Raw genomic sequence first — 25743 nt, forward strand, 5'->3', positions numbered from 1 at the left:
TGGCCAGCTCTCCCTGTATTCTGTGAGATTTAACCTTGCTAACCAGTCTCCCATGGGGAATCTTGTTAAATGCCTTACTGAAGTCCATATGGATCACATCTACTGCTCTGCCCTCATCAATTCTCTTTGTTACTTCCTCAAAAAACTCAATCAAGTTTGTGAGACATGATTTCCCAGGCACAAAGTCATGTTAACTATCCCTAATCAGTCCTTGCCATTCCAAATACATGTCCATCCTGTCCCTCAGGATTCCCTCCAACAACTTGCCCACCACTGACATCAGGCTCACTGGTTTATAGTTCCCTGGCTTGTCATTACCACCCTTCTTAAACAGTGGCATGACGTTAGTCAACCTCCAGTCTTCCAGCACCTCACTTATGACTATGGATGACACACGTATCTCAGAAACAGGCCCAGCAATCACTTCTCTAGCTTCCCACAGAGTTCTAGGGTATACCTGATCAGGTCCTGGGGTTTTATCCACCTTTATGTGTTTCAAGACATCCAGCACTTCCTCCTCTGTAATATGGACATTTTATAAGGTGTCACCATCTATTTCCCAACATTCTATATCTTCTATATCCTTTTTCACAGTAAATACTGATGCAAAATACTCGTTTAGTATCTCCCCCATTTTTTGCGGCTCCACAGAAAGGCCGCCTTGCTGATCTTTGAGGGGCCCTATTCTCTCCCTAATTACCCTTCTGTCCTTTATGTACTTGTGAAAACCCTTTGGATTCTCCTTAATTCTATTTGCCAAAGGTATCTCATGTCCCCTTTTTGCCCTCCTGATTTCCCTCTTAAGTATACTCCTACTGCCTTTATACTCTAAGGATTCACTCGATCTATCCTGTCTATACCTTACATATGCTTCCTTTGTTTTCTTAACCAAACCCTCAATTTCTTTAGTCATCTAGCATTCCTTATACCTACCAGCCTTTCCTTTCGCCCATCAGGAATGTACTTTCTCTGGACACTCGTTAGCTCATCCCTGAAGGCTTCTCATTTTACAGCTTTCCCTTTACCTGCGAACATCTGCCCCCAATCAGCTTTTGAAGGTTCTTGCCTAATACTGTCAAAATTGGTCTTTCTCCAATTTAGAACTTCAACTTTTAGATCTGGTCTATCCTTTTCCATCACTATTTTAAATCTAATGGAATTATGGTCGCTGGCCCCAAAGTGCTCTCTCACTGACACCTCAGTCATCTGCCCTGCCTTATTTCCCAAGGGTAGGTCAAGTCTTGCACCTCCACTAGTAGATACATCTACATTCTGGAGCAGAAAATGTTCTTGTATACACTTAACAAATTCCTCTCCATCTAAATGCTTAACACTATGGCAGTCCCAGTCTATGTTTGGAAAGTTAAAATCCCCTACCATAACCACCCTATTATTCTTACAGATATTCTTACAGATCTCCTTCCAAGTTGGTTTCTCAATTTTCCTCTGACTATTAGGGGGTCTATAATACAATCCCAATAAGGTGATCATCCCTTTCTTATTTCTCAGTTCCACCCAAATAACTTCCCTGGATGTATTTTCAGGAATATTCTCCCTCAGCATAGCTGTAATGCTATGCCTTATCAAAAACATCACTCCCCTCCCCTCTTGCATCCTTTTCTATCCTTCCTGTAGCATTTGTATCCTGGAACATTAAGCTGACAATCCTGCCCATCCCTGAGCCATGTTTCTGTAAATTGCTGTGATATCCCAGTCCCATGTTCCTAACCATCTGCCTTCCCCGTTAGGCCTCTTGCATTGAAATAAAATCCAGTTGAATTTTTAGTCCTACCTTGTCCCTGCCTGCCCTGACTATTTGACTCTCTTCTGTTCTCAACTGTAACAGTCTCAGATTGATCTCTTTCCTCACTATCTCCCTGGGTCCCACCCCCCTACCTTACTAGTTTAAATCCTCCCGAGCAGCTCTTGCAAATTGTTGTACAAAGAAACTTATTTGCATGTATGTTCATTACTGCATGATGTTTATGTGCCAGGAACGTACATTATTTATAGTACTAGAACGATAAAAATGTTCAACTGTTGTGATTGGAAGGGATTACTGCAAAATTCAACCTTTCTTCTATTTTGTTCATCCTCCTCCAGGGAACAGCCACGTGAACTTTAAATTTGTCTTGCTTGTGAGAAAGTTTGGTGTACAAAATTCAGACATAACCCACAGCTCATAGACCATTTGGTACCTATGTAAGGGCCCTCAAATGATTTTGGTATCTGCCCAAAACTAATTTGAAGTCACATAAATGCCCATAATTTACTTTAAGAAGCTATTATGTACAATTCATCTTCATTGTAAGTAAGTCCCAGAACAACAGACATTGAACAGATTTTACTTACTTATAGTAGCAAAGATATGGCAGAATATAAAAAAATATATAATTTCACTATTTCCACAGAAACAATGTAAAACCAAGTGCCTTCTAGTGAATGAGATGTTATTGTATAGTGTAGAGATTAATAGGTGGCAAAGGAATATGTTGCAATGATTATAGTAATGAACAGAATGGATAGCAATACAAACTCTGGGGGCTTGACCTCAGAACCAATTCCTAGTCTGAATCCCTGAAGTGCGGCTGCTCCCAAAAGAGCAGATAATGATTTCTGAGTCTCCCAGGTCTTCTAAAACTTGCAGGTGTGTTCCTCTAGCCTCCACAGCAATACTGCAGGTTATTATTGGCCTGCATTCATGCTTTCCTCTTAGTTCCTCCTTTCAGCATTTACCTATGAGCTGGTTTGGTGTATAAACTGGCCAATTTTGGAAAGACAGTCCACTGGAAGGCTACCTTAGGAAGATCAATTGCAATTGGGAAATAGCGAAATTTGTTTTAACTGGCACCTTTACAACCAGCACTCTTGGTAAATCAGCAAAAATGATCTATTTCAGATATTGCGATGTCCAAGTTTTTATGCTGCAAGTAAAGCATAACAGTAATATGCATATCCCCTGCATTATGTTTCTATTACTTACTGTCTGTTTTTACATCGATTTTAGGGTTTTACACAGATCTTTTGAGGGATATTGATGTCTCAAAGTTTCACTTGGTCATGATTTACTGCAATTAATCAAACCTCATGATTATCCAGAATATTTAATCAACTGGCATACCCCTGTTCCATAGATGCCAGTTAATAAATTGAGGAGTGAGGGCCAAACTGGTATAAATCTTGGGCTTCCATCTTTAGATACATGTTCATGGTACAAAACTTTCATGTAGTATGCTTTGGATTAAAAAAACTCTCAGACAGATTTTATTGTTTATAGCTTAATTGTTTTGTCAGTAAACAGTATCAACTTACCTTCACCAAGTCAGAAAATAATTGAACATAATGTTATATGTTTGTTCCAAATTTTTTAGTGATCAAAGATTCCCCTACATGGCCCAAATGGCCCTTCTAAACTATTCTGCCACTCAATGTGAACATCGTTGATCTGTGACCTAATTCTGTTTACTCCCTTAATACATTTAATTACAAAAAAGCTATTACTGTTAGTTTTAAGAATAACAGTTGATCTTTCAATTGCAATTTGTGTGAGAGAGATTCAAACTTGCACCATTCTTTGCATGTAGAAACATTTCTTCATGTCACTCCTGAATTTCTAGACTATCCCTTTGTCCTGGATCCACAATCAGTGGATATAGTTTCTATCTTCCCCTATCAATTCCCAGAAATATCTGAAGATGACAATACCTTTGAAAAAAAATCATAAAAATGGAGGAGTAAACACATCTTAATGACATTTGTTGGACTTCTCAACGGGCAAAATAGCACTGCATTTTCTTACCTAACAGTAATTGCATTTCTAACTAATTAATTGTGCTTGTTTTTCACTATTCAAATGCAAGTTTATTTTCCAAACAAGTGTTACCAATGGATGTTCCTATATTCCGTTTCTGATGCTGAGCTTTCTGCCCTGCTCTAACCAACTCTTTCAGCATCTGTTCCAATGGCCCTGTCACCACAGTATAACTAAATTAAAAATGATATCCTCATGGCTTTAGGTCTCATTTGTCATTTCTCTCACCCATTAAATGCAGATATGTTCAATCTAACACTCTCTTCTCTAACCATTTCCCATTCTTTGTCCAAAATAAATAAAATTGGGCATTTGCGAATAAGATGACATCTTGAATATGTCAATGTAAACATTAGCAATATTACTGGTTATTAAACATTTTGCAACCAGAAAACACTAAAAAGATTTCATGATCTCTCTCTCTCTCACTAAAGTCGCCCTATCAATAAGTCTTTCTCTCTTCTAGTTTCTGTTTCTTCCTTTTGCACTGTTTAACATTCACTTCTATTTCACTTTCAGTTCAGGTTTACTTTACTCCTGATTCAGTTCTGCTTATTACACCCCCTCACAATGCTTTTCCTATCATGGTTCCTTTATTTTCTCTTTCCTGTGACTAGGCAACTCCTATGAATTTTGATCATTTAATTCAGGGCTGAAACATAAGACTTCCACAATAGTTAACTGACCAGGGGTAACTATAAACTGTAGGAACAAATTACTGCAGATGCTGGAATCAGTACTGAAAAGAACAAATGCTGAAGATCACAGGGGGTCACGCAGCATCCATGGAGAGAGAGCAAGCTAACGTTTTGAGTATATTTCATCTAAACTCAAAACGTTAGCTTGCTCTCTCTCCATGGATGCTATCTGACCCTCTGTGATCTCCAGCATTTGCTGTTTTTGGTGATTATAAATTATTGATTTTGTGGAATAGATGTAACGAGGGTTCAAGATATACAGAAATCTACAGTAAGGTGCATTAAGCTGTTTGTGGAAGGAATAGAACAATTTGAACAATGTTTACATGTAAATTTGTGATGTTTTGGGGAGTTTTGTTTTATTTATTATATAATTTTACTGACACTTTGGCTTTCTATATATTATAAAAATTAGTACATAGCTCATAAGCACATTATAAAACAGATCATTAACACAGAAAATACAGTCGCCAGCTAATTGGAGGTGAATGGGTCTAAAACATTTATTAGAAATATGTATAAATATATACACATTATCTATTTTTCATTTTTCATAAGAAATATAATGTTTAAAACATCTGTAAATGCAGTAGGTACATATGCAGAGTGAAACCTAACTGATAAACTGTATCGTATAAAAATTTTACATTCAGAAAATCTTCTTTCAAAGCTTACCATCTGTGAAATATCTATGAACATGAAAATATAGACAGCTAGTTTTTCCTTAAAAGTGGATGACTGTAAGGTCCTTCATTTCACGTTTATTATGCTTTCTGTGTCTTTCCTCATTTTTCATCAGCACTGCATTAAGTATTGATATTGATTTCTTGTAAATGTACTAAAAGGATGGCTAGCAGTTTTTTGTTATTGTTCTGCAGTACTTGTATGTAATTTATTACTGCTGCAACAAATACCGGCTCTTACTGCACAGTGTAAAACATCAGCTTTTTCTGATGCAGTTACAGTCAACACCTTGCTTTTGTTAAGCACCAATCCAAAGATTGTGTAAAAGATAAATTATAGTTACAATTAATTCTGTTGTGTTATGAGCCAGACCAAACCCCTCAAAATATATTCAGAAGCTAGCCTAACCTAAGACCCTAACATTTTCTTATTTGAATGGTAAGCATACGGTGTTGCATCCAGATACAATTTGATTGGTCAAACTATTCGATTTTAAATAAAACACATTTTGTTTTTACATTACAGTTAAAATACAGACAAAATAAAAATAAAATAATTGGCTTAACTGTAACTCTATCAAAATGCTTAACAAAATAATAGATATATAACCAACTACTAATTACTTGTTCTAATATACATCCCATAAACACACGCTTGGCAAAGCCAAATTCAATAAAATAGATGGTCTCACATGCAATTCTAGCAGCAGCAAATGAATCTCAGCTTTTAGCTGTAACAGAGAGAAGAATAAGAACGTCCACATCAAGCTTCAAGATCACAGCAACTGCAGAAAGCTAAATAGGTACTTGACCCCACCTATTCAGGCTGCTTCCATTGTTGCAACTTAAATAAAAAAATCAAGGTCTCACAAGCTATTTACTTTAAAGTCTTTAAGCAGACTGCTCTACACTTCTGTCTCAAGCTTTCTTCATAAAAAACCTGGACAAAATACCTCTTAAAGATTCACTATCATTACAGTTGTCACTTACTGTTTAACATTTAAAATCCACATTTGTACCAATTAAAAACATATGGTAAACTTAAAAAATAATACACTTGACACATAAGACAAGGACTTGAAATTAGATTCAAAACATCAGGAAATGAATCTTTAACCTATTTATACGAAATAAATGGCCCTCCAGAATGCCAATGAAAGAACAGTGAGTCTTTGAAATTCAAACACTTTGGCTGAGCGTTTGGTTTAGGGGGGCAGGGGGGTTGCTGAACTACACACGTTGTGATGCATTGGGCAGGAGAAAAGTCACCTGGATTCTTTGTATCAGGACATAGTCACATCACCTGGGATAGGATCTTCTGATTTGGTCAGTGATTATGGACAATGGGTTATAACTGTGAGTGAGGCAGATAACTCAGGAAGGGATCCAGAGGAAAGGAGTGCAATAGTCAAATAGGCAAGAGCTTCTCTCAGCCTGTTTGGATGACAGCAGGGACTGCAGGGTGGATGTGTAAAAAGGACCATGGCACTTTGGTACAGGAAGCCATTCAACTGGGGGTAGCAACAAAAAATATCCTTTAATAAAGTCACCACAGTCTCACCAGATCATGGGGCTGTTCTTCCATTAGTGACACAACTAGTGGTAGTTTAACCTGAAGATCATCGCATGTCAGGTGAGGGGGGAGTTTAAAAAGATGAGTCCTTCAGGGTAACGTCAGCCTGTGTGAGAATTAAACCTATACCGTTTGTATCACTCTGTTATCCATCTAATTGAGCACCAGTAGAAAGTAATAATATAGTGAGGGGATAGACATTGCTCTATGAAGCAAAGAGTGAACATTCAGATGGCTGTGCTGCAATAAGGACATTTGTTTGCGGTTGGAAAGGAACTTCCACTGGGAGAGGAAGGATGCAGTGGTCATGGTCAATGAAGGTACCAATGAGACAGGTAGAACTTGGAAAGAGGTTTGTTAGAGTATAGGAACTAGCCACTAAACTGTTAAGCAGACCTCCAAAATTATAATGTATGGATTATTAAATGAGCCATGTATAAACTGATATACAGTATATAAAATTAGAGAGATAATATGTAGTTCAAAGACTGATGCGGGTGAAACAAATTCCGTTCATGGGTCACGAGCAGCAGTATTGGGGAGAGTGGGACTGTAGCAATAGACTGGCTTAAATCTGAATCAAGCTGGGGTCAGTTTTTTGAGAAACTCATAACTCAGGAGGTAGAAAGAATTGGAACTAAATAAATAGTGAAGCAAGCAAATATGGAAGAATGTGGCTTGCCAAGGAGTAGAGACAAGATAAGAAAGTAATAATGTGGAAGCGAAGGTCAGAGAATTGCGGAAGTAGCAAAGAGAAAATATTCTAGGAATACAAAGCAAAGTCAGATGTTACAAAGGTAACAAAAAAAGGGTTCTCTATCTGAATGTGTGTAGAATTCATAATTAAGTAAATTAATTGACAGAGGTCATTGAAATAAATAAATACAAATTAAGAACCACTCTGGAGAAATTACTTCAGGATAGAAAGGTCCTGTGTATTGAGGAGTATTTGACATTCAAGAAAACAGGAAGATTTGCAAATGTGTTAATTAAGGATAGTATCTGTGCAATATTTAAAGATGACCTTGGTTCAGGAAATCAGATTGTAGAATTGGTTCAGGTTGAGATGAGGAATAGCAAGGGAAAGAAGTCACTAGTGGGAGAGATCTTTAACTGTAACCACAACATGGGACAAAGGTGCAAAAAGGAATATTGGGTGCTTGTGATAAAGGGACAGCAACAGTCATGGGAGTCTTTAAGCTGCATATAAACTGGAAAAATCAGCTTGGCAGTAGTATCCTGGAAGAAGAGTTTATAGAATACTTTTGAGATAGTTTCTTATAGCAGCACATTTTGGAATTGATCAGACAGCAAATTATATTCAACTCAGTATTATGTAATATGGCAAGATTAATTAATGACTGCACAATTAAGGCACACCGAGTGAGTAGCTATCTCAATATAATCGAATTCTACATTCAGTTAATAAGAGAGAACACTGAATCTAAGGCTAGTATTTTATTCCTAAATAGGGGCAATTATGTGGGCCTGACAGCTGTGCTGGTTGAAAGGAACTCACATGCTGGGATGGAGAATAGATCAATAAAGTCAAAGTGGCAGACATTTAAGCAGAAATTGTATAATATTCAGAATAAGTATATCCCTACTATGAAGAAAAATTCTAAAGGGAGCACTGCCCCATCAGTGGTCAAGTAGATAAGTTAGGGAAACCATCAAGCTTAAGGAAATGCATATAAACAAATAAAGGTGAGTGACAGGTCAGATGGTTGGTCAGAACATCAAAAAAGCAGAAAATGACAAAAAGGTTAATTAGGAAAATTAAGTTACAGAATGAGAGGGAGCTAGTTAGGAATGTAAACTGGATAGCAAGAATTTCTACAGGTAGTTAAAAAGGAAAATGCTATGTAAAGTGAGTGTTGGTCCTCTAGAGAGGAAATGGGAAGTTAATAATAGGTGATATGGAAATGGTAGGTGAAATTAACAAATGCTTGCTTCTGACTTCCCTATGGAGTGTACAAATAAAATCCTGTGTTAGTTGTAAATCAGGAGGTGAAAGGATGAGAGGAACTGAGCAAATTCATAATCACAAGCGAAGTAGTACTATGCAAACTAGTGGAATTGACAAGTCTCACTGTCCAGATGGATTTCATCATAGGGCCTTAAAAGAGGTTGCGAATGAGGTAGTAGATGTGTTGGTGTTAATTTTCCAAAATTCCCTCGATCTAGGAAAGGTTCCAGTGGGCAGGAAAGTAGCAAATATAATCCTTCTATTCAAGGAGACAGAAAACAGGTAGCTTAATGGTATCTACCATTAACATGTATCTACCAGTTAGCTTAATGCCTGTCTTTAGTAAGATGTTAGAAATTTCGTTAAGGAGCTTGTAGCTGTGCACTTGGAAAACTCAAGGCTTAAACATATGATGGATTAAACATTTCTTTGTTGGCAAATTGTATTGTAAACTACAGACAGAAGTTTTCCATTTTTACTTTTAGTACAACCAAACAAGCATGGTATGTATCACATGTCCTTTAAGTAGACATTTTATTCTCCTTGTGCCAGTCCAAACTGATTCTTAGATCCCCAGTGTTTATCTTCAGCTCTTCTTTCCCTGCCTCAAAACTTTTAACTCCAGAACTGATATACACTGTGCAAAATGTATAACATGTGCCTTGTGTCCTGGAAGATATGCTTTCATTTGTCATACTGCAAAGCCCTAGGAGGAACTCAATGCACCATCAAAAGTCTGCTTCAGCTTGCTAGACGCAACAGCAGGGAAACCTCAAAAAGGCAATATAACGTCCAAACTAGCCATGTTCTATTAAACAAGAGCATATACGGATATCACCCTCATTCTTCAACGGGAAGAAGTCAACAAACAGGAAGCAATAAATGAAGTTAAGATTGATTACTTTTGTAAACTAATTGTTTTACTTTTGAAATGTAGTTACCCTGTATTTTGTTACTCAGACAGTTAATTTGAGCAAAATCATGACTCTTAACTAGTGAATGAATGTCAAATAATCTCCTATTTTTCTTGAATTATGCCATGTAATCTTTATTATCACCTGAATGGTCAAACAGGATTTCAGATTAATTTTCTATTCAAAAGGCAACATTTCAAACTCTTTGTGTATTGAACTGAAGTGTTTGCATCAGTGTGATCAAATTATTAGTGTGACTTGACCCCATGACCCTTTACCAGAGTAAGAGTGCTATGTTAGTCTGGAGCTAAGTGGAAGGACACAATATGTGCCCTGCAAATTTGTAATTTAAATCATAATGTTATAAATCATTGTAATAATTTAAATTTATTAATATTAGTTCAAAATCTAGAATGAAAGAATGTTGTGTTTAGACAGTCCCCTGTTACAATATGTGTAATTTGCCTGCATTTACTGGCTGAAAATAGTGGAGCTATGAATCTACCTAGTTGACATGTTGCCTAAGTTTTCTACACCTTGCGACACCATAAAAACAAACAATTCTAGTTGAAAATGTGCATTCATTGTCAATTAGACTGCATGAATAATTAGAGCCATAGAGTCATAGAGACGTACAGATGGGAAACAGAGCCTTCGGTCCAAATCGTCCATGCCAACTGGATATCCTAACCTAATCCAGTTCCATTTGCGAGCACTTGGCCGATATCTCTCTAAGTGAAAGCGAGGACTGCAGATGCTGGAGATTAGAGTCGAGTGTGTGGTGCTGGAAAAGCACAGCGGGTCAGGCAGCATCCGAGGAGCAGGAGAATTAAGATTCGGGCGAATATGTTGTGCTTTTCCAGCACCACACTCTCGACTCCGATATCTCTCTAAACTCTTCCTATTCATATACCCATCCAGATGCCTTTAAAATGCTGTAATTGTACCAGCCTCCACCACTTCGTCTGGCAGCTCATTCCATACAAGCACCACCCTCTGTGCGAAAAAGTTGCACCTTGGGTCCATTTTATATCTTTCCCCTCTCACCCTAAACCTATGCCCAGTAGTTCTGGACTCACCCACCCCAGGGAAAAAACCTTGATTATTTATCCAATCCGTGCCACTTAAAACGGAAATGATTCACCCAGGCCTTTAAACTTCCTCAACTACTCTTCCCAAGCTGAGTCCCACTACATCTTGGACCGCTTTATGAATTTCAAGCCACATAATTTTAGTGTTAAGGTTAAAGTCTTTGCCAAAACTTCTAGTCTCTGAATCCAGTTGAAAAGGCCAGATGACATCTTACTAAGGGGTATTCCAACAGTGGTGAGTTCAGGTGCCATAGGGGCTTGGTAGATGAGTTGAGTTTGGTACAATATGTTGAGAAAACATCCTATCCCTCATAGAGACAAGCCCTCCACAAAATTGAACAAAAATGATATTAAGACAAAATGTAGTAGGATTCAGCCTACTAAGTTAGCGGTTTACTTTGCTCTAATCATGCTAACTGTTTCAAGTCAAGAGTTGATTTTTTTCACCTTTCCTGCATTTGCAGAAATACTAAGCTATTTGTGTGCATTTTTAGAGTTGTCACATTATAACTAATGAACAACTCAGCAGCCAATCAGAGGAAGAACAACTGTAATAACTGTGCAGAATCAACCATTAACTCCCTTAATAGACACGTAAACACTATAAATAACACTTAGCTCGTCAAACCAGCTTTGGAGTTTCTAGAAGCAATAAGGTGTTTAAAGTCTCTCATTGCTGCTGAGGCAATATAAATTACTACGAGCACCATAGGCTAACATTTCCAATTGGGCACCTGATTTGTGACCACAAAGAGAAATGGGGTAGATTTTCCTTTTCCTGTACTTGCGGCTACCAAGGTTGCCTGTGCACAGAAAATACAGGAAAATCAGATAAAGTGAAAAACATAGATCCAGCTTATGTAAATTTTCAACATTTGTAAAATAAATTAATAGACAGGAGAACGTGCAGGTTCCATAAGGACATATACTCTGCCCCATATTGATTATTCATCTGTTTAAATACTACTGTTGGCTCTTTTTGTGATGTGTACACCTCCCTGCTTGAATTCATTGACATTATATCATCTGATAGCACAGGGCACACGGTACAAAATGCAGCTCCATGGACTACATCCACATGATTGTGTATGTTTCTTTCCAAATGCCAATATCAACATGGAAATATTTCAGTTCCTTAACTAGTAGCTACAAGTTATGCAAGTCAGTCTGCTACCAGCTTTTTTGGTGCCTCTACTTCAAGACAAACTAAACTAGTGATATTGTGATTTAAAAGATCAAGTCTTGGGATGGTTTCTCGAAGCTGAAGGTTAATTTCTGCAGCTGCAGCTGAAGAAACCTTTCAACACACAATCTGGACAGGCAATCAGAGTTATGATGAAGCACATCAATAAGAGGTGTGGAGCAGTACTTCATAATTCTGGATTGATCAGGGGGAGACAAAGTAGTCTGGTTCAAATCTTACCATTTGAGATTGTATACAGTTAAATTTGCCTTACAGGGAGGCCCAACAAAGTATTCCAAAAAAGGAAGAACCCCACGAGCAGCAAGAGAAGCAGTGATAACCTGAAGAGGTATTAGAGGGCAAGTTTGTTTCAGTTGCAAAAACATGCGTACCACTCTTTCAGAGAGAAATACTAACATAGACACAGTAGTCACTGCATTAAATCCCGAATCTCCCCTGAAATGTCAGCAAAACGAAGGAGCTGGTCAATAGTTCTGCATCAATAGTGCTGATGTGGAGATGGTCAGGTTCCTGGGAATAATAATCATCAATCATCAGTACAAAAGGTGAAGTCACGTGGTATCGGGGTGAGCTGGTAAGATGGATACAGAATTGGCTTGGTCATAGGAGACAGAGGGTAGTGGTGGAAAGATGCTTTTTGGAATGGAGGGCTGTGATTAGTTATGTTTCACATAGATTAGTGCTGGGACCTCTGCTGTTTGTGACCGACATAAACGATTTGGAGGTAAACATAACTGGTCTAATTAGTAAGTTTGCATACGATACAAAGATTGGTGGAGTAGCAGATAGTGAGGAGGATTGTCAGAAAATACTGCAGGATATAGATCAGTTGGAGGCATGGGCAGAAAAATGGCAGAAGGAGTTTAATTTGGACAAATGTGAGGTGATGCATTATAGAAGGTCAAGTACAGGTGGTAATTATAAAGTGAATGGCAGAACCCTGAGAAGTATTGATATGTAGAAGGATCTGGGTGTGCAGGTCCACATATCACTGAAAGTGGCTGCGCAGGTAGATAATGTAACAAAAAAGGCTTAAGGTATGCTTACCTTTGTTGGAAGAGACATTGAGTATAAGGATAGACAAGCTATTTTGCAGATTTATAGAACATCAGTTAGGCCATACTTGGAATATTGTGTACAGTTGTGGACAACACACTACCAGAAGAATGTGGATGCGTTGGAGGGAGTATAGAAACATTTACCAGGATGTTGCCTGGTATGGGGCTAAGAAGAAAGGTTGGATAGACTGGGTTTGTTTTCACTGGAACGCAGGAGATTGAGAGATGACTTAATAGTAGTTAATAAGATTGTGAATGGCATTGATAGAGTGGAAAGTATGACGCTTTTTCCCAGGGTGGAGGGGCCAATTACTAGGGTGCAGAGATTCAAGGTGTGAGGGGGGAAGTTTAAAAGAGATGTGCAAGGCAGGTTTTTCACACAAAGGGTACTGAATGCCTGAAACGTGTTGCCAGGGTGAGGTGGTAGAGGCAGACACTATAGCAGCATTCAAAAAGCACATGGACAAATACATGAATAGGAAGGAAATAATGGGCTACGGATCCTGTAAATGAAGACAGTTTTAGTGTGGAAGGGTAAAATGTGGTGGTGCAGGCTTGGAGGGCTAAAGGGCCTGTTCCTGTGCTGTATTGGTCATTGTTATTTGTTTTGTACCAACAATCTGTCCTACTCCACCCAGGTTGACACTCCAGTCAAGAAAGCTCAGCAACGCCTCTACATCCTCAGAAGGCCAAGGAAATTTGGCATGTGCATAAAATATCTTACAAATTTTTATAAATGCATCATAGCTTCCTACCTGGATGCATCACAGCATGGCATGGTAACTCCTATTCCCAAGACCAAAAGAAACTACAGAATTGAGAACACAGTCCAATCCATCATACAAACCAGCCGCCCATCCACTGACTTCATTTATACTTGCTGCTGCATCACGAAAGCAACCATCATAAACAAAGACCCCTACCACCCCAGTTATATTCTCTTCCACCCTCTTCTATTTGGATACACGTATGAACAGATTCAAGAACAGCTTCTTCCCTGTAGTTATTAGACTTTTGCATGGACCTCTAATGTTAATGTTAATCTCTCTCTGCACCTTCTCAGTAGCTGTAACATTGTATCCTGCACTCTGTTCTGTTACCCTGCTGCACTTGTATAGTACGATCTGCCAGTAAAGCACATAAGGCAACACATTTCACTGTACCTTGGTACATGTGACAATAATAAATCAAAGTCCCTGGAGCAGAGGCTGATGGGTGACCTTATAGAAGTTTACAAAATTATGAGGGGCATGGATAGGATAAATAGACAAAGCTTTTCTCTTGGGTTGGGGAGTCCAGAACTAGAGGCCGTAGGTTTAGAGTGAGAGGGGAAAAATATAAAAGAGACCTAAGGGGCAACTTTTTCACACAGAGGGTGGTATGTATGGAATGAGCTGCCAGAGGAAGTGGTGGAGGCTGGTACAATTGCAACATTTAAAAGGCACTTGGATGAGTATATGAATAGGAAGGGTTTGGAGGGATATGGGCCGGGTGCTGACAGGTGGAACTAGATTGGTCGGCATGGATGGGTTGGACCGAAGGGTCTGTTTCCATGCTGTATGTCTCTATGACTCTATGACTATAAATCAAAATCTTCCCCTTTCTCTTTAGCAACATTTTCTTAAGGCAAAACAACAAAGGAAGCTCATTCACACTCCAAGAAACCAACTTTCAAGTTTTTAAAATTGCAATAGACAAATCACAACTTTAGTGTGACCAATTTAATTAGAAACCACACTACGGGTTTACATAATGCTTATTACTATGGTGTTGAAATCAAATGTGTACTCTTAAGTCATGCTAAGTCATGTGTTAATAAAACGCGCACAATCAGAAGATCTCTTTGTAAAGCCCCAACCAGCTGTCCTTGGGTATACCTTCCTCCAGCAGCTGGAATTAGACAGCTGCCAGCCATTTCATTGGTCAGCATCCCTCTGAAAAAGTACTTCCCCTTAGATGAGTTGTTTTGGGAATGGTGAGTAGTAGAATGGGTCTACAATAAGCTGAGAGGGTTGTAATAGGGACAGGATAGCTAATTAATTAAGCAAGTTTGGCACGAGAACCAGCTCGGCTTTTCAGCAAGAAACTCTATCAAACAACGAAACGGACATTTCGCCAAATTATCATAAAACTCAGCCTTATATTTCAAAAATACTTCAGTGATTACAGAACATATTAGCATATGCCATGCTTATGAAAGGTGTAACATCAAGTTTTCCCTACTGTCCTAAGTTATTTCATGGTTTTGCATCAACAATAAATGGTGGACCCTTTGTAAGCCTGAACTAATTAGCTCAGTAAAGTCAATGGAACTGTCTAACAGGCAGTAGATGCAATCATACCTATACAGCCCAGTTGCCCAGACATGTTTCACTAATCTCGAAGTTAGTGATCTGAAACAAAGCTATCCAAAGCATTCAAAGAGAAGTTGGAGTCATTTTTGAAATTATTTTCCTGAATTCTATTGCTTGTTATCTTAAGAAAGGAGATGAATCAAACTTTGATTGGACATTCTGAGATTGTCATAGATGTCACAGCAGCATAATGTGTAGAAAACTTAAATTTGTCGAGTTTTGCAGAAGACTGTGATTGTGTGAAATGAATTGCTTAGGAAATCAGTGGGTCTTAATAGTGTAGAAAAATGTAAGAAAGAATTGGATAGACGTATGAGGAAGGATTGATTAACAGGATTTTGCTTTTGGAACTTTTTCTATGTGAGTATGCAATAATGAAAGTCAGGAAGAATAAGTTGGGAAGGTACATTTGCAGTTCAGGAGCACAAATAAAATAGAAAGAATCATGAGTATTTTTTTTAAAGGATAGAGCTGCGCCTCATTTTATGTTGGATGGATTAAGGTGTCAGTCAGACTGCCTGCCTTTAAGCCTAGGGTGGCCTTTTGCCAGTTAACAGCCTCACTCTATTCTACCACTATAATATGGTAGGCAGGGGCAAGTGAAACTGAGAAAGCCAGTCCTCTCTTTCATAGCCTGGGCTAAGAAGCAGGAACAAAGTAGTTAAAGTGCCTTTTGTGGGCACCTGTCCAAACATGAAACCCCACATTTACGTCCGCCCATTCCTGGATCTTCAGAATCAGATTCCATTCCCAATCCATCCCTCTCCCTCAGAGTCCCCAGTTTCTCTGCATCCAAAAGCTTTAGTTTAACTTAGTTCAATGTTCATTTTCTCCCCTTGTTCAGAACATCGTGTGCTTCCAGCAGTGGTCACTTCTTCCTTCTGGTGCTACTGAGACTATTCATCTGCTCAGCAATCAAATTGCATGGCCTTGAGGGTCAAACATACTGTTTGTGAGGGATAGAATCCCTTCTCAGATCATTAGGGCCACACCAAGCATATTTTTGCTGTGGGGCAACCTTTTCAAAAGAAAGTTGACTTAAAAAAAATGACTTTTCTACCAGGGTTGGTAGTATATCTCTATATAAGCCCCTTGTTATTTCCCAATAATATTCATACCTTTTACAATAAATACTATTTTCCCACTGAGTACTGGATCAATATATGATGTCACAATATTGCTTGATACTTCTACAGTGATCAATTTGTTTTATGAAAAGCACACTCATGGTAAAAGCTGGGTTTAAAATAGGTGATTATGTTGGACAGAAATTTACAACAGTACAGAGGAATTTAGAGTGTAGCTGCTTAAGCTTTGCAGTTTAGCTATTTACTTTTAAGAAGTTACCAGTGGCATGTCTAAGGGAACCATATCACCAATTTAAAATATATCAATGCACGTAATTCATTTTTTATTTGGGGTAATAACAAATATAGAATGTACATGAAGTTGTAGTTCAAAGATTTATTCTGTTCACATTAATTTATTACAGAGGAAGGTAATGTAACAATTATAAGTATTATATTACTGATATCCTTATTTCAAAACAAAGTATAATATGGATGTAAGTTTGCTCGCTGAGCAGGAAGATTCATTTCCAGAGGTTTCATTACCCTACTAGGTAACATCTTCAGTGGGCCTCAGGCGAAGCAATGCTGAAAATTCCTGCTTTCTATTATATGTTTGGGTTTCTTTGGGTTGGTGATGCCATTTCCTCTGGTGATGTTATTTCCTGTGGTGAAGTTACTTCCTGTTCCTTTTCTTGGGGGTGGTAGATGGGGTCTAACTCAATGTGTTTGTTGAGTTCCGGTTGGAATGCCATGCATCTAGGAATTCTTGTGCGTGTCTTTGTTTGGCTTGTCCTAGGGTGGATGTGTTGTCCCAGTCGAAGTGGTATCCTTCCTTATCTGTATGTAGATACATACAGATAAGGAAGCATGGCATTTCAACTGGAACTCTATCAACAAACACACCGAGAAGCTGTATAATGTTCTGGTCAGACCGCATTTGGAATATTGTGAGCTTCATATCTAAGGAAGAATGAGCTAGCCTTAGAGGGAGTCCAGAGAAGGTTTAGAGGAATGACCTTGGGAATAAAGGGCTTGTCTTATGAGGAGGTCTTTGGATATATACTCGATGGAGTTTAGAGGAATGAGGGGGATCTCAATGAAATAGAATATTGACAGGCTTGGATTGTGTGGATGTGGAGAAGATGTTTCCACAAGTATGGGACACTAAGACTCATGGGCATAGTGAAGTCATGATCCTTGAGAACTGAGATGAGTAGGAATTTCTTCAGCCAGAGGGTGGTGCATCTGTTGTTACACAAGTCTGTGGAGGTCAAGTCATTGAGTATATTTAAAACAGAGATAGATAGGCTTTTGATTAGTATGGGGATCAAAGAAGGGGGTGGAGTATGGGGTTAAGAAGTATACCACCCATCAGCAAATGGTAACACAGATTCAACAGGTCGAATGGCCTAATTCTGCCGCTGCATATTATGGTCATATATTTGTTTCCTGCTTTATCCTGGGCGTCATGTACAAGACAGAAACATTTTAACATGCAACACATAAGCAATTTGAAGGCTTACCTGTGGTGAATAACCCACAAGAGCCCAGAGATATCCAACAGTCAAATTCCTGGGATATGAAAATTCAAGTTCATCAGCTTCTTCTCTATTCAGTGCTATATGTAAACAACCATGGTAGTCGCCTATCAACCGTTGTCCACCATGCAGGTCCAAAATATCCCACGTGCCGATTTTACCAAGTGCTCTTGTTAAATCAGTAATGTGGCGGAATGATAAATGACCTGAACATGAATTGAAAAAATTATATAGTCTTTTTTTAATATTATGAAAAAGAAACAAAGAAATCTTTTTCCTAAAATTTATTTGTTGAAATAAAATTACATAATCCCTATCTGAAACCCAATTGCTGTTTTTCTGGATAATTTTGAACATGCATCATTTTGTGCAGCCTTCCGAAATTACCTGATACAGTACACCCTTGCTGTTTAGGAAATACATATTATAATGAGACTTGTGCTGAAACTAAGATCATTTACTTTAATGTTGCAGCTGTCTCCAAACATTTCTACTCAGATTGTGGTGTTTTGTGTAATGAAATCTAACACATCATCTGTTTCCTGAATGACTATGTGGTGAATTGAACAAATTATGTCTTATTTATAGATTTATATATACTAAAAGCTCATGCTAAGAGAGTTGATATAACATTGTCAAGCATGTATTTGTGAGATAGTAAACCATTAATACGGTGCTTTTCACATTTTCTCAAACACTAATACAACAATGTTGACATTTTTGGTGTCTTTAATACTGTAAAGCATTTCAAGGCATGTCAGTGTTATAAAACAAAATCTGACACCTAACCACAAAAATAAATAGTCGATGACCAATAATTTGTTTATGGCAGTAGATTTTAAAGATTGTCTTAAGGTGGAAAGAATACACAAGGCAGACAGATTTAGGAATAGAATGTCAGACTTAAAGGTATTGGAAGCTGTAAGAAGTCACAGTGGTGGCATGATTAAAATACGGGATGCTCAAGAAATGAGCAGTTATCTTAAAGGATTGTAGAGTTGAAGAAGATTATAGAGATAAGAATGAAGCTAATCCAAGGATCGATTTGAAAACAAGGATAAGAAGTTTAGAATTGAGCCGTTCTTTAATCAGAAGATACACTCAGACAATAAGGATAGGGTGAGAGGTGAACAGCACTTGTGAGTTAAGACGAGGTTGGTTGACCTCAAATTTACAGGGAGTACAATTTGCGAGACTGTCAAGTGTGGACAGGATTGGTAAAGTCCACAAAGGTATGAATGAGGAATGGGGTTGCTGAGCTGAGATAGGGAGGGAGTTGGATGACATTAGGGAAGCAGAAATATGCTATGTTAGTGATATATATAGTTAGACGCTCATCTTATCAAATATGACACCAAAGGTGGGAACAATGGATAATACAGGAAGTGTTGGAGAAACTCAGAAGGCCTAGGAGCATTTAGAGAGACAGAAACAAAGTTAACAGTTTGAGTCTGACATAAATTCTTCAGTAAGTGAGGTTCAGGTGCAGGCAGCTGTGGTTTGTGTTTAGGGAATTAAATTTGTGACAAAGATGCAGATAATAGGTTTGGTATCCCAACATTTATATGGTGTAAATTTCTGCAATTCAGTCTTGGATGCTGGAAAAACAGTACGATAATTTTGCTTCATTAGCGACATTAAGAGAGAGGTGTTGGTGAGGTATAGATGGGTATTATTAGACTTTAGGTTAAACTTTAATTTTATCGGCGAAGTCTAAATTATGTTGTGCTTTTTGGAGGATTTCTCACCACATGACTTAGCAAATGTTCTCATTTTATCTTACCAAATTTGCCTCAATAATCATCCCTGATGTCTGATTTCCACTCCAACTTATCATGGGCTGATTCTGAACCAACCTGCCATTGGATGGAAATGCAATCTATAGATATCCACCAAAACATTGGCTTCCATCACGATGGTAACATCTTTAAAATGCCACTGTGCAACCAGGAAAGCACTGGCATTCCGAAGCCGATGTCTGATTGAGGGACAGAGTCTGAAGAAGTCAGGGTAGAGGAAGATGGCAACACCTTTCCCTGACTGGGATCTATTGTTCTGGTGGATGAGATAGCATGAAACATGTCCTCTTCCTGGAGGATCCACACTGACCATGCCATCAGACCCTGCCAGTCTGGTCTGAGGTTGCCACCCGAGTCAGTGTCATCTCCAGGGTGGGAAGAAAGGGCCAGCAATTCAGAAAAAAGGTTAATTACCTTCTCCATTCGGCCAGGGTAAATGCCACACTATCCTCACTGCGATTTTGCCTACTGTATCTGTGCCAATGCACATATCTTCCACCAAGTCTCATGCACATTACTTCCAATTTTGGAGAATTAGGGAGGCTTCATCTTGGAGATAAATATCTAACACCTCAGTAAGGTTACCAGCAAGGTTATAAATTTAATGCCATCATCAGCAATAATTTCCTGAATGGCAAATGACTCTTTCACAACTAAGCAGTCATTCTACAGGGAGATGTAGGAGCTCATCTGCTGTCAGAATCTCAATCAGCTGGATCAGTACTGGCAGACAGGATTTGGAAGGGCAGAGATTGGGAAAATAGCCACTTTGAGGCATGATGGATGAAAGGTTGAAATGTTGTGATACCAAATTTGTTTGAACATCCGTCAGTCAATGGTTAGGGAACTATATTTTTGGCAGTGATATGGACAATGTCTTTGGTCTTCCAACATTTGGATGGTGGATTTTTCTGCCTTTCCATCACTGGATATTGGATAAACAATATGACAATTTTGCAATAGAAAACTTGAGAGAGGTAATGGCAAGATAGTGCTGGCTCTCATCAGAATACACATGGAAACTGATACTGTATTTTCAGATGGTGTTTCTGAGAATACTATGGGATAGTTGGGTTTGCTGTTCAGGATACAGTAGAGAGCACAGTGCTGTCAGGTGCCTTTAAACTTGATGCCCAGATGTTGGATCCTGGAAGATGCCAGTGGCATTCAGGAATTTCTGTCTATAAAATCTGGCATTTTACCTGGATGTGAATGGATAATAAGCTGAGAATTTATTTGGATGGAAAAGCAGAAAGTACCACCCCATTTCAAGTTTCCCTCCATAGTTAGTCTCAAAAATTGACAACTGGGATGGGCCTTGTACTGAGCAACTAACAATAAAATTGTACCTGTCCCTGAAACTATTCAGGGATGTAATGAAAATGAGTCTGCATTACTGTTGCTCTAAAGATTTTAAGGCAAATATGAGAACGTGGTATACAGGGTACAAGTAATGGATGCTTATCAAACTGAGAGCAACAATATTTTCAAATTTAATTTAGTGACTGAATATGTTCTAATAATCATGTTCAATCAAATGTTATAAAAAAGGCTAATGAAGGCTAAGACGCAAATAAGCATATAGATGATAGACGGTCTTGTGGTGCAATAATCTCAACCCGTGGGCCAAATGCTTTAGATGTTATCGTGTTAGGTTTTTATGGCTCGAGAAGGTGTGTCATAATTTGACCAAATTGTGTGGTAACTACAGTGCAATTACCCCCCTAATCAAAAAGAATTTACACACAGGATTTTGCCATGAGCAAGCATCAGAAAAACAGTGAATGCATTGGTGGTCATCTTCCAAGATTCTACAGACTATGGAACTGTTCCTACAGATTTGGGAAGTAGCTACTATATCACTATTTAAAAAGAGAGGTTGAGAGAAACAAGAAATTATAGACCAGTGAGTCTGACATCAGTAGTGGGGCAGATGTTAGAGTCCCCTATCAAGGTTTTATAGCAGAGCATCTAGAAAACAGCGGTAGAATCAGACACAGTCTGCATAATTTACAAAAGCAAAATCATACTTGACAAATTATGGGAATTCTTTGAGGGTAAAACTAGAATCACAGAATCCCAATAGTGTAGAGGCAAGCCACTCAGCCCATCAAATTCACACTGACCTGTGAACAGCAACCCACTCAGATCCCTATCCCTGCATTCCCCATGGCTAATCCACTTAGCCTGCACATCCCTGGACACTATTGGCAATTTAGCATGGTCAATCCACCTAACCTGCACATCTGTGGGCGGTAGGAGGAAACCAGAGCACCTGCAGGAAACCCACTCAGACACAGGGAGATTGTGCAAACTCCACACAGACAGTCGCCTGAATCAAACCTGGGCCCCTGGTACAGTGAGGCAGCAGTGCTAACCATTGAGCCAATGTGCTACCCCTAATTAATCAGGGAGAGCCAATGGATGTGATTTAGAGTCATAGAGATGTACAGCATGGAAACACACCCTTGAGTCCAACTCGTCCAAGTTGACCAGATATCCTAAACTAATCTACTTCCATTTCCCAGCACTTGGCCCACAACCCTCTAAACCCTTCCTATTCATAGAACATAGAGAACATAGAACAGTACAGCACAGAACAGTCCCTTCAGCCCAGGATGTTGTGCTGACCATTGATCCTCATGTAAGGTAAACCTAATGTACAAACCCTCAAATTTCTGTGACCATATGCATGTCCATCAGTCTCTTAAATATCCCCAATGACCTTGCTTCCACAACTGCTGCTGGCAACGCATTCCCATGCGCTCACAACTCTCTGCGTAAAGAACCCGCCTCTGATATCCCCTCTATACTTTCCGCCAAACAGCTTAAAACTATTACCCCTCGTGTTAACAATTTCTGCCCTGAGAAAAAGTGTCTGGCTATCAACTCTATCTATGCCTCTCATTATCTTGTACACCTCAATTAGGTGCCCTCTCTTCCTTCTTTTTTCCATTGAAAAAAGTCTGAGCTCAGTCAACCTCTCTTCGTAGGATAAGCCCTCCATTCCAGGCAGCATCCTGGTAAACCTCCTCTGAACCCTCTCCAAAGCATCCACATCTTTCCTTTAATAGGGCGACCAGAACTGGACACAGTATTCCAAGTGCAGTCTAACCAAAGTTTTATAGAGCTGCAACAAGATCTCACAGCTCTTAAATTCAATCCCTCTGTTAATGAAAGCCAAAACACCATATGCTTTCTTAACAACCCTGTCCACTTGGGTGGCAATATTAAGGGAACTATGTACCTGCACACCAAGATCCCGCTGTTCCTCCACACTGCCAAGAATCCTGTCTTTAATACTCAACTTTCAAGTTCGACCTTCAAAATGCATCACTTCGCATTTATCCAGGTTGAACTCCATCTGCCACCTCTCAGCCCATCTCTGCATCCTGACAATGTCACGCTGCAGCCTACAACAGTCCTCTATACTGTCAACGACACCTCCAACCTTTGTGTCGGCTGCAAATTTGCTAACCCATCCTTCAATCTCCTCATCCAAGTCATTAATAAAAATTACAAAGAGTAGAGGCCCAAGAACAGTGCCCTGTAGAACATTCACCACTGACTTCCAGGCTTCCAGTACTTTCCTTCCACTACCACTCGCTGTCTTCTGTCGACCAGCCAATTCTGTATCCAGACAGCTAAATTTCCCTGTATCCCATTCCTCCTGACCTTCTGAATGAGCCTACCATGGGGACCTTATCAAATGCCTTGCTGAAGTCCATATACACCACATCCACCACTCAACCCTCATCAACTTGTCTAGTAACATTCTCAAAGAACTCAATAAGATTTGTGAGGCATGACCTGCCCCCTCATAAAGCCATGCTGACTGCATTTAATCAAGCCATGCTCTTCCAGATGGTCATAAATCCTATCCCTCAGAATCCTTACTAATACCTTGCAGATGACAGACGTGAGACTGACTGGTCTGTAATTGCTGGGGATTTCCCTATTTCCTTTCTTGAAAAGAGGAATTACATTTGCCTCCCTCCAGTCCTCAGGTACGACTCTGGTGGAAAGCGAGGATGCAAAGATCTTCGCAAGCAGCGAAGCAATCACATTTCTCATTTCCCAAAGCAGCCGAGGACAATCTTCAATCATATACCCATCCAGATGCCTTTTACATGTTGTAATTGCCTCCACCACTTCCTCTGGCAGCTCATTCCATACATGTACCACTTTTTGTTTGAAAAAGTTGCCCGTTAGGTCCCTTTTAAATCTTTCCTCTCTCACCTAAACCTATGCCCTTTAGATTACTTACAGTGTGGAAACAGGCCCTTCGGTTCAACAAGTCCACATCAAATCGCCAAAGCGCAACCCACCCAGACCCATTCCCCTACATTTATCCCTTCACCTAACACTACGGGCAATTTAGCATGGCTAATTCACCTAACCTGCACATTTTTGGACTGTGGGAGGAAACCAGAGCACCCGGGGGAAACCCACACAGACACAGGGAGAATGTGCAAACTTCACACAGTCAGTCGCCTGAGCCGGGAATTGAACCTGGGTCTCTAGCGCTGTGAGACAGCAGTGTTAACCACTGTTCCACTGTGCTGCCCACCTTTAGTTTTGGACTCCCCCAAATCAGGGAAAAGACTTTGTCTATTTACCCTATCCATGCTCCCTTAGCCTCCGATGCAAGGCTTTTGAGAAAATCTCACAGAAGAGATTAAAATTAAAGTGCATGGAATTGGGGGTGGTGTATTTAGATGAATCGAAAATCAGTTAGCAGACAAAACAAAGAGTAAGAATAAATGGGCTTTTTTCTGAATGGCAAGCAGAGGCTAATAGGGTACTGCTGGTGTCAGTACTAAGGCCCCAACTGTTTACAATATATGTTAAAGACTTAGATGAGGGAACTAAGTGTAACATCTCAAATTTGTAGATGACACAAAGCTGGATGGAAGGGTGAGCGATGAGAAGGAGGCACAGATGTATCAGTGTGATTTGAACCAGCTGTGTGTTCAAATGAGTGACAGATACGGTGCAATGTATAGAAATAGGTTATCCATGTTAATAACAAAAACAGAAAAACAAGCTATTATTTGAATGGCTATAAACTGAGGCAGCGAAATGTCTTCGTGTACAAATTGCTGAAAATAACCGTGCAAATGCAACAGGCAGTAAAGAAGACAAAGCATATCTTGGCCTTCATAGTGAGAGGATTCGAGTGCAACAATAAGGATATCTTGCTGAAATTATACAGGGCATTGGTGAGACCACACCTTGAATACTATGTGCAATTTTGGTCTCCTTATCTGGGGAAGGATGTTCTTGCTGTAGGTGGAGTCAAGGGTAGGTTTACCAGACCGATTCCTGGGATGGTGTGACTGATATATGAGCGATTGAATCGGTACAATTGGAGGTAAACAAAATGAGGAGCGATCTCGTAGACACTGATAAAATTCTAACAGGATTATACAGGATAGATGCAAGGAAGACGTTCCCGATGGTGGGATGTCCAGAACTAGGGGTTATAGTTTAATGATAAGGGTTAAACCTTATAAGACTGAGACAAGGAGAAATTTCTTCACCCTGAGAATGGTGAATTGAGAAATTCATTACTATAGAAAGTGGGTGAGGCCAAAACATTGTATTTTCAAGAAGGAGGTGGATATAGCTTTTGTGGCTAAAGGATCCAAGGAATATGGTGGGAGGACAGGATTAGGGTATTGAACTCGATCATCAGTCATGATCATAATGAATGAAGGAGCAGGCTTGAGGGGACAAATGGCTTACTCCTGCTCCTATTTTCTTTGTTCCTACATTGTCTTCACCTTGAGGTCTACCTCACACAATAGATGGATATATAATCACACAAATTAATTTCAATTTATGTTTATTGCCATTATTAAAAAATATTCTTATATTTCAGGATTTGGATATTTAAGATAATCATCTTCTATAAATTCCATAAGGAAATTGTCATGGCTTCCTATTCAAATTTGAAAGTATTTCAAAAATGAAAATTT

General features: G+C 39.2%; 1 protein-coding gene across 3 annotated transcripts in view; it reads right to left on the reverse strand.

Annotated features, from left to right (window-relative positions):
• The window catches only part of LOC122561162 (uncharacterized), a 249582-nt gene that overhangs the window by 159010 nt on the left and 64829 nt on the right, over positions 1–25743 (reverse strand). For all 3 annotated transcript variants that reach the window (XM_043712662.2, XM_087998928.1, XM_043712663.2), the window contains exon 6: positions 17949–18169. In XM_043712662.2, the coding sequence (XP_043568597.2) occupies positions 17949–18169 (221 nt within the window). The remainder of the gene's footprint in view (positions 1–17948; positions 18170–25743) is intronic.

This window comes from Chiloscyllium plagiosum, unplaced genomic scaffold (genome assembly GCF_037043375.1).
Source record: "Chiloscyllium plagiosum isolate Xiang-an unplaced genomic scaffold, Cpla_swu_hap1 HiC_scaffold_22, whole genome shotgun sequence".
Classification (NCBI taxonomy): Eukaryota; Metazoa; Chordata; class Chondrichthyes; order Orectolobiformes; family Hemiscylliidae; genus Chiloscyllium; species Chiloscyllium plagiosum.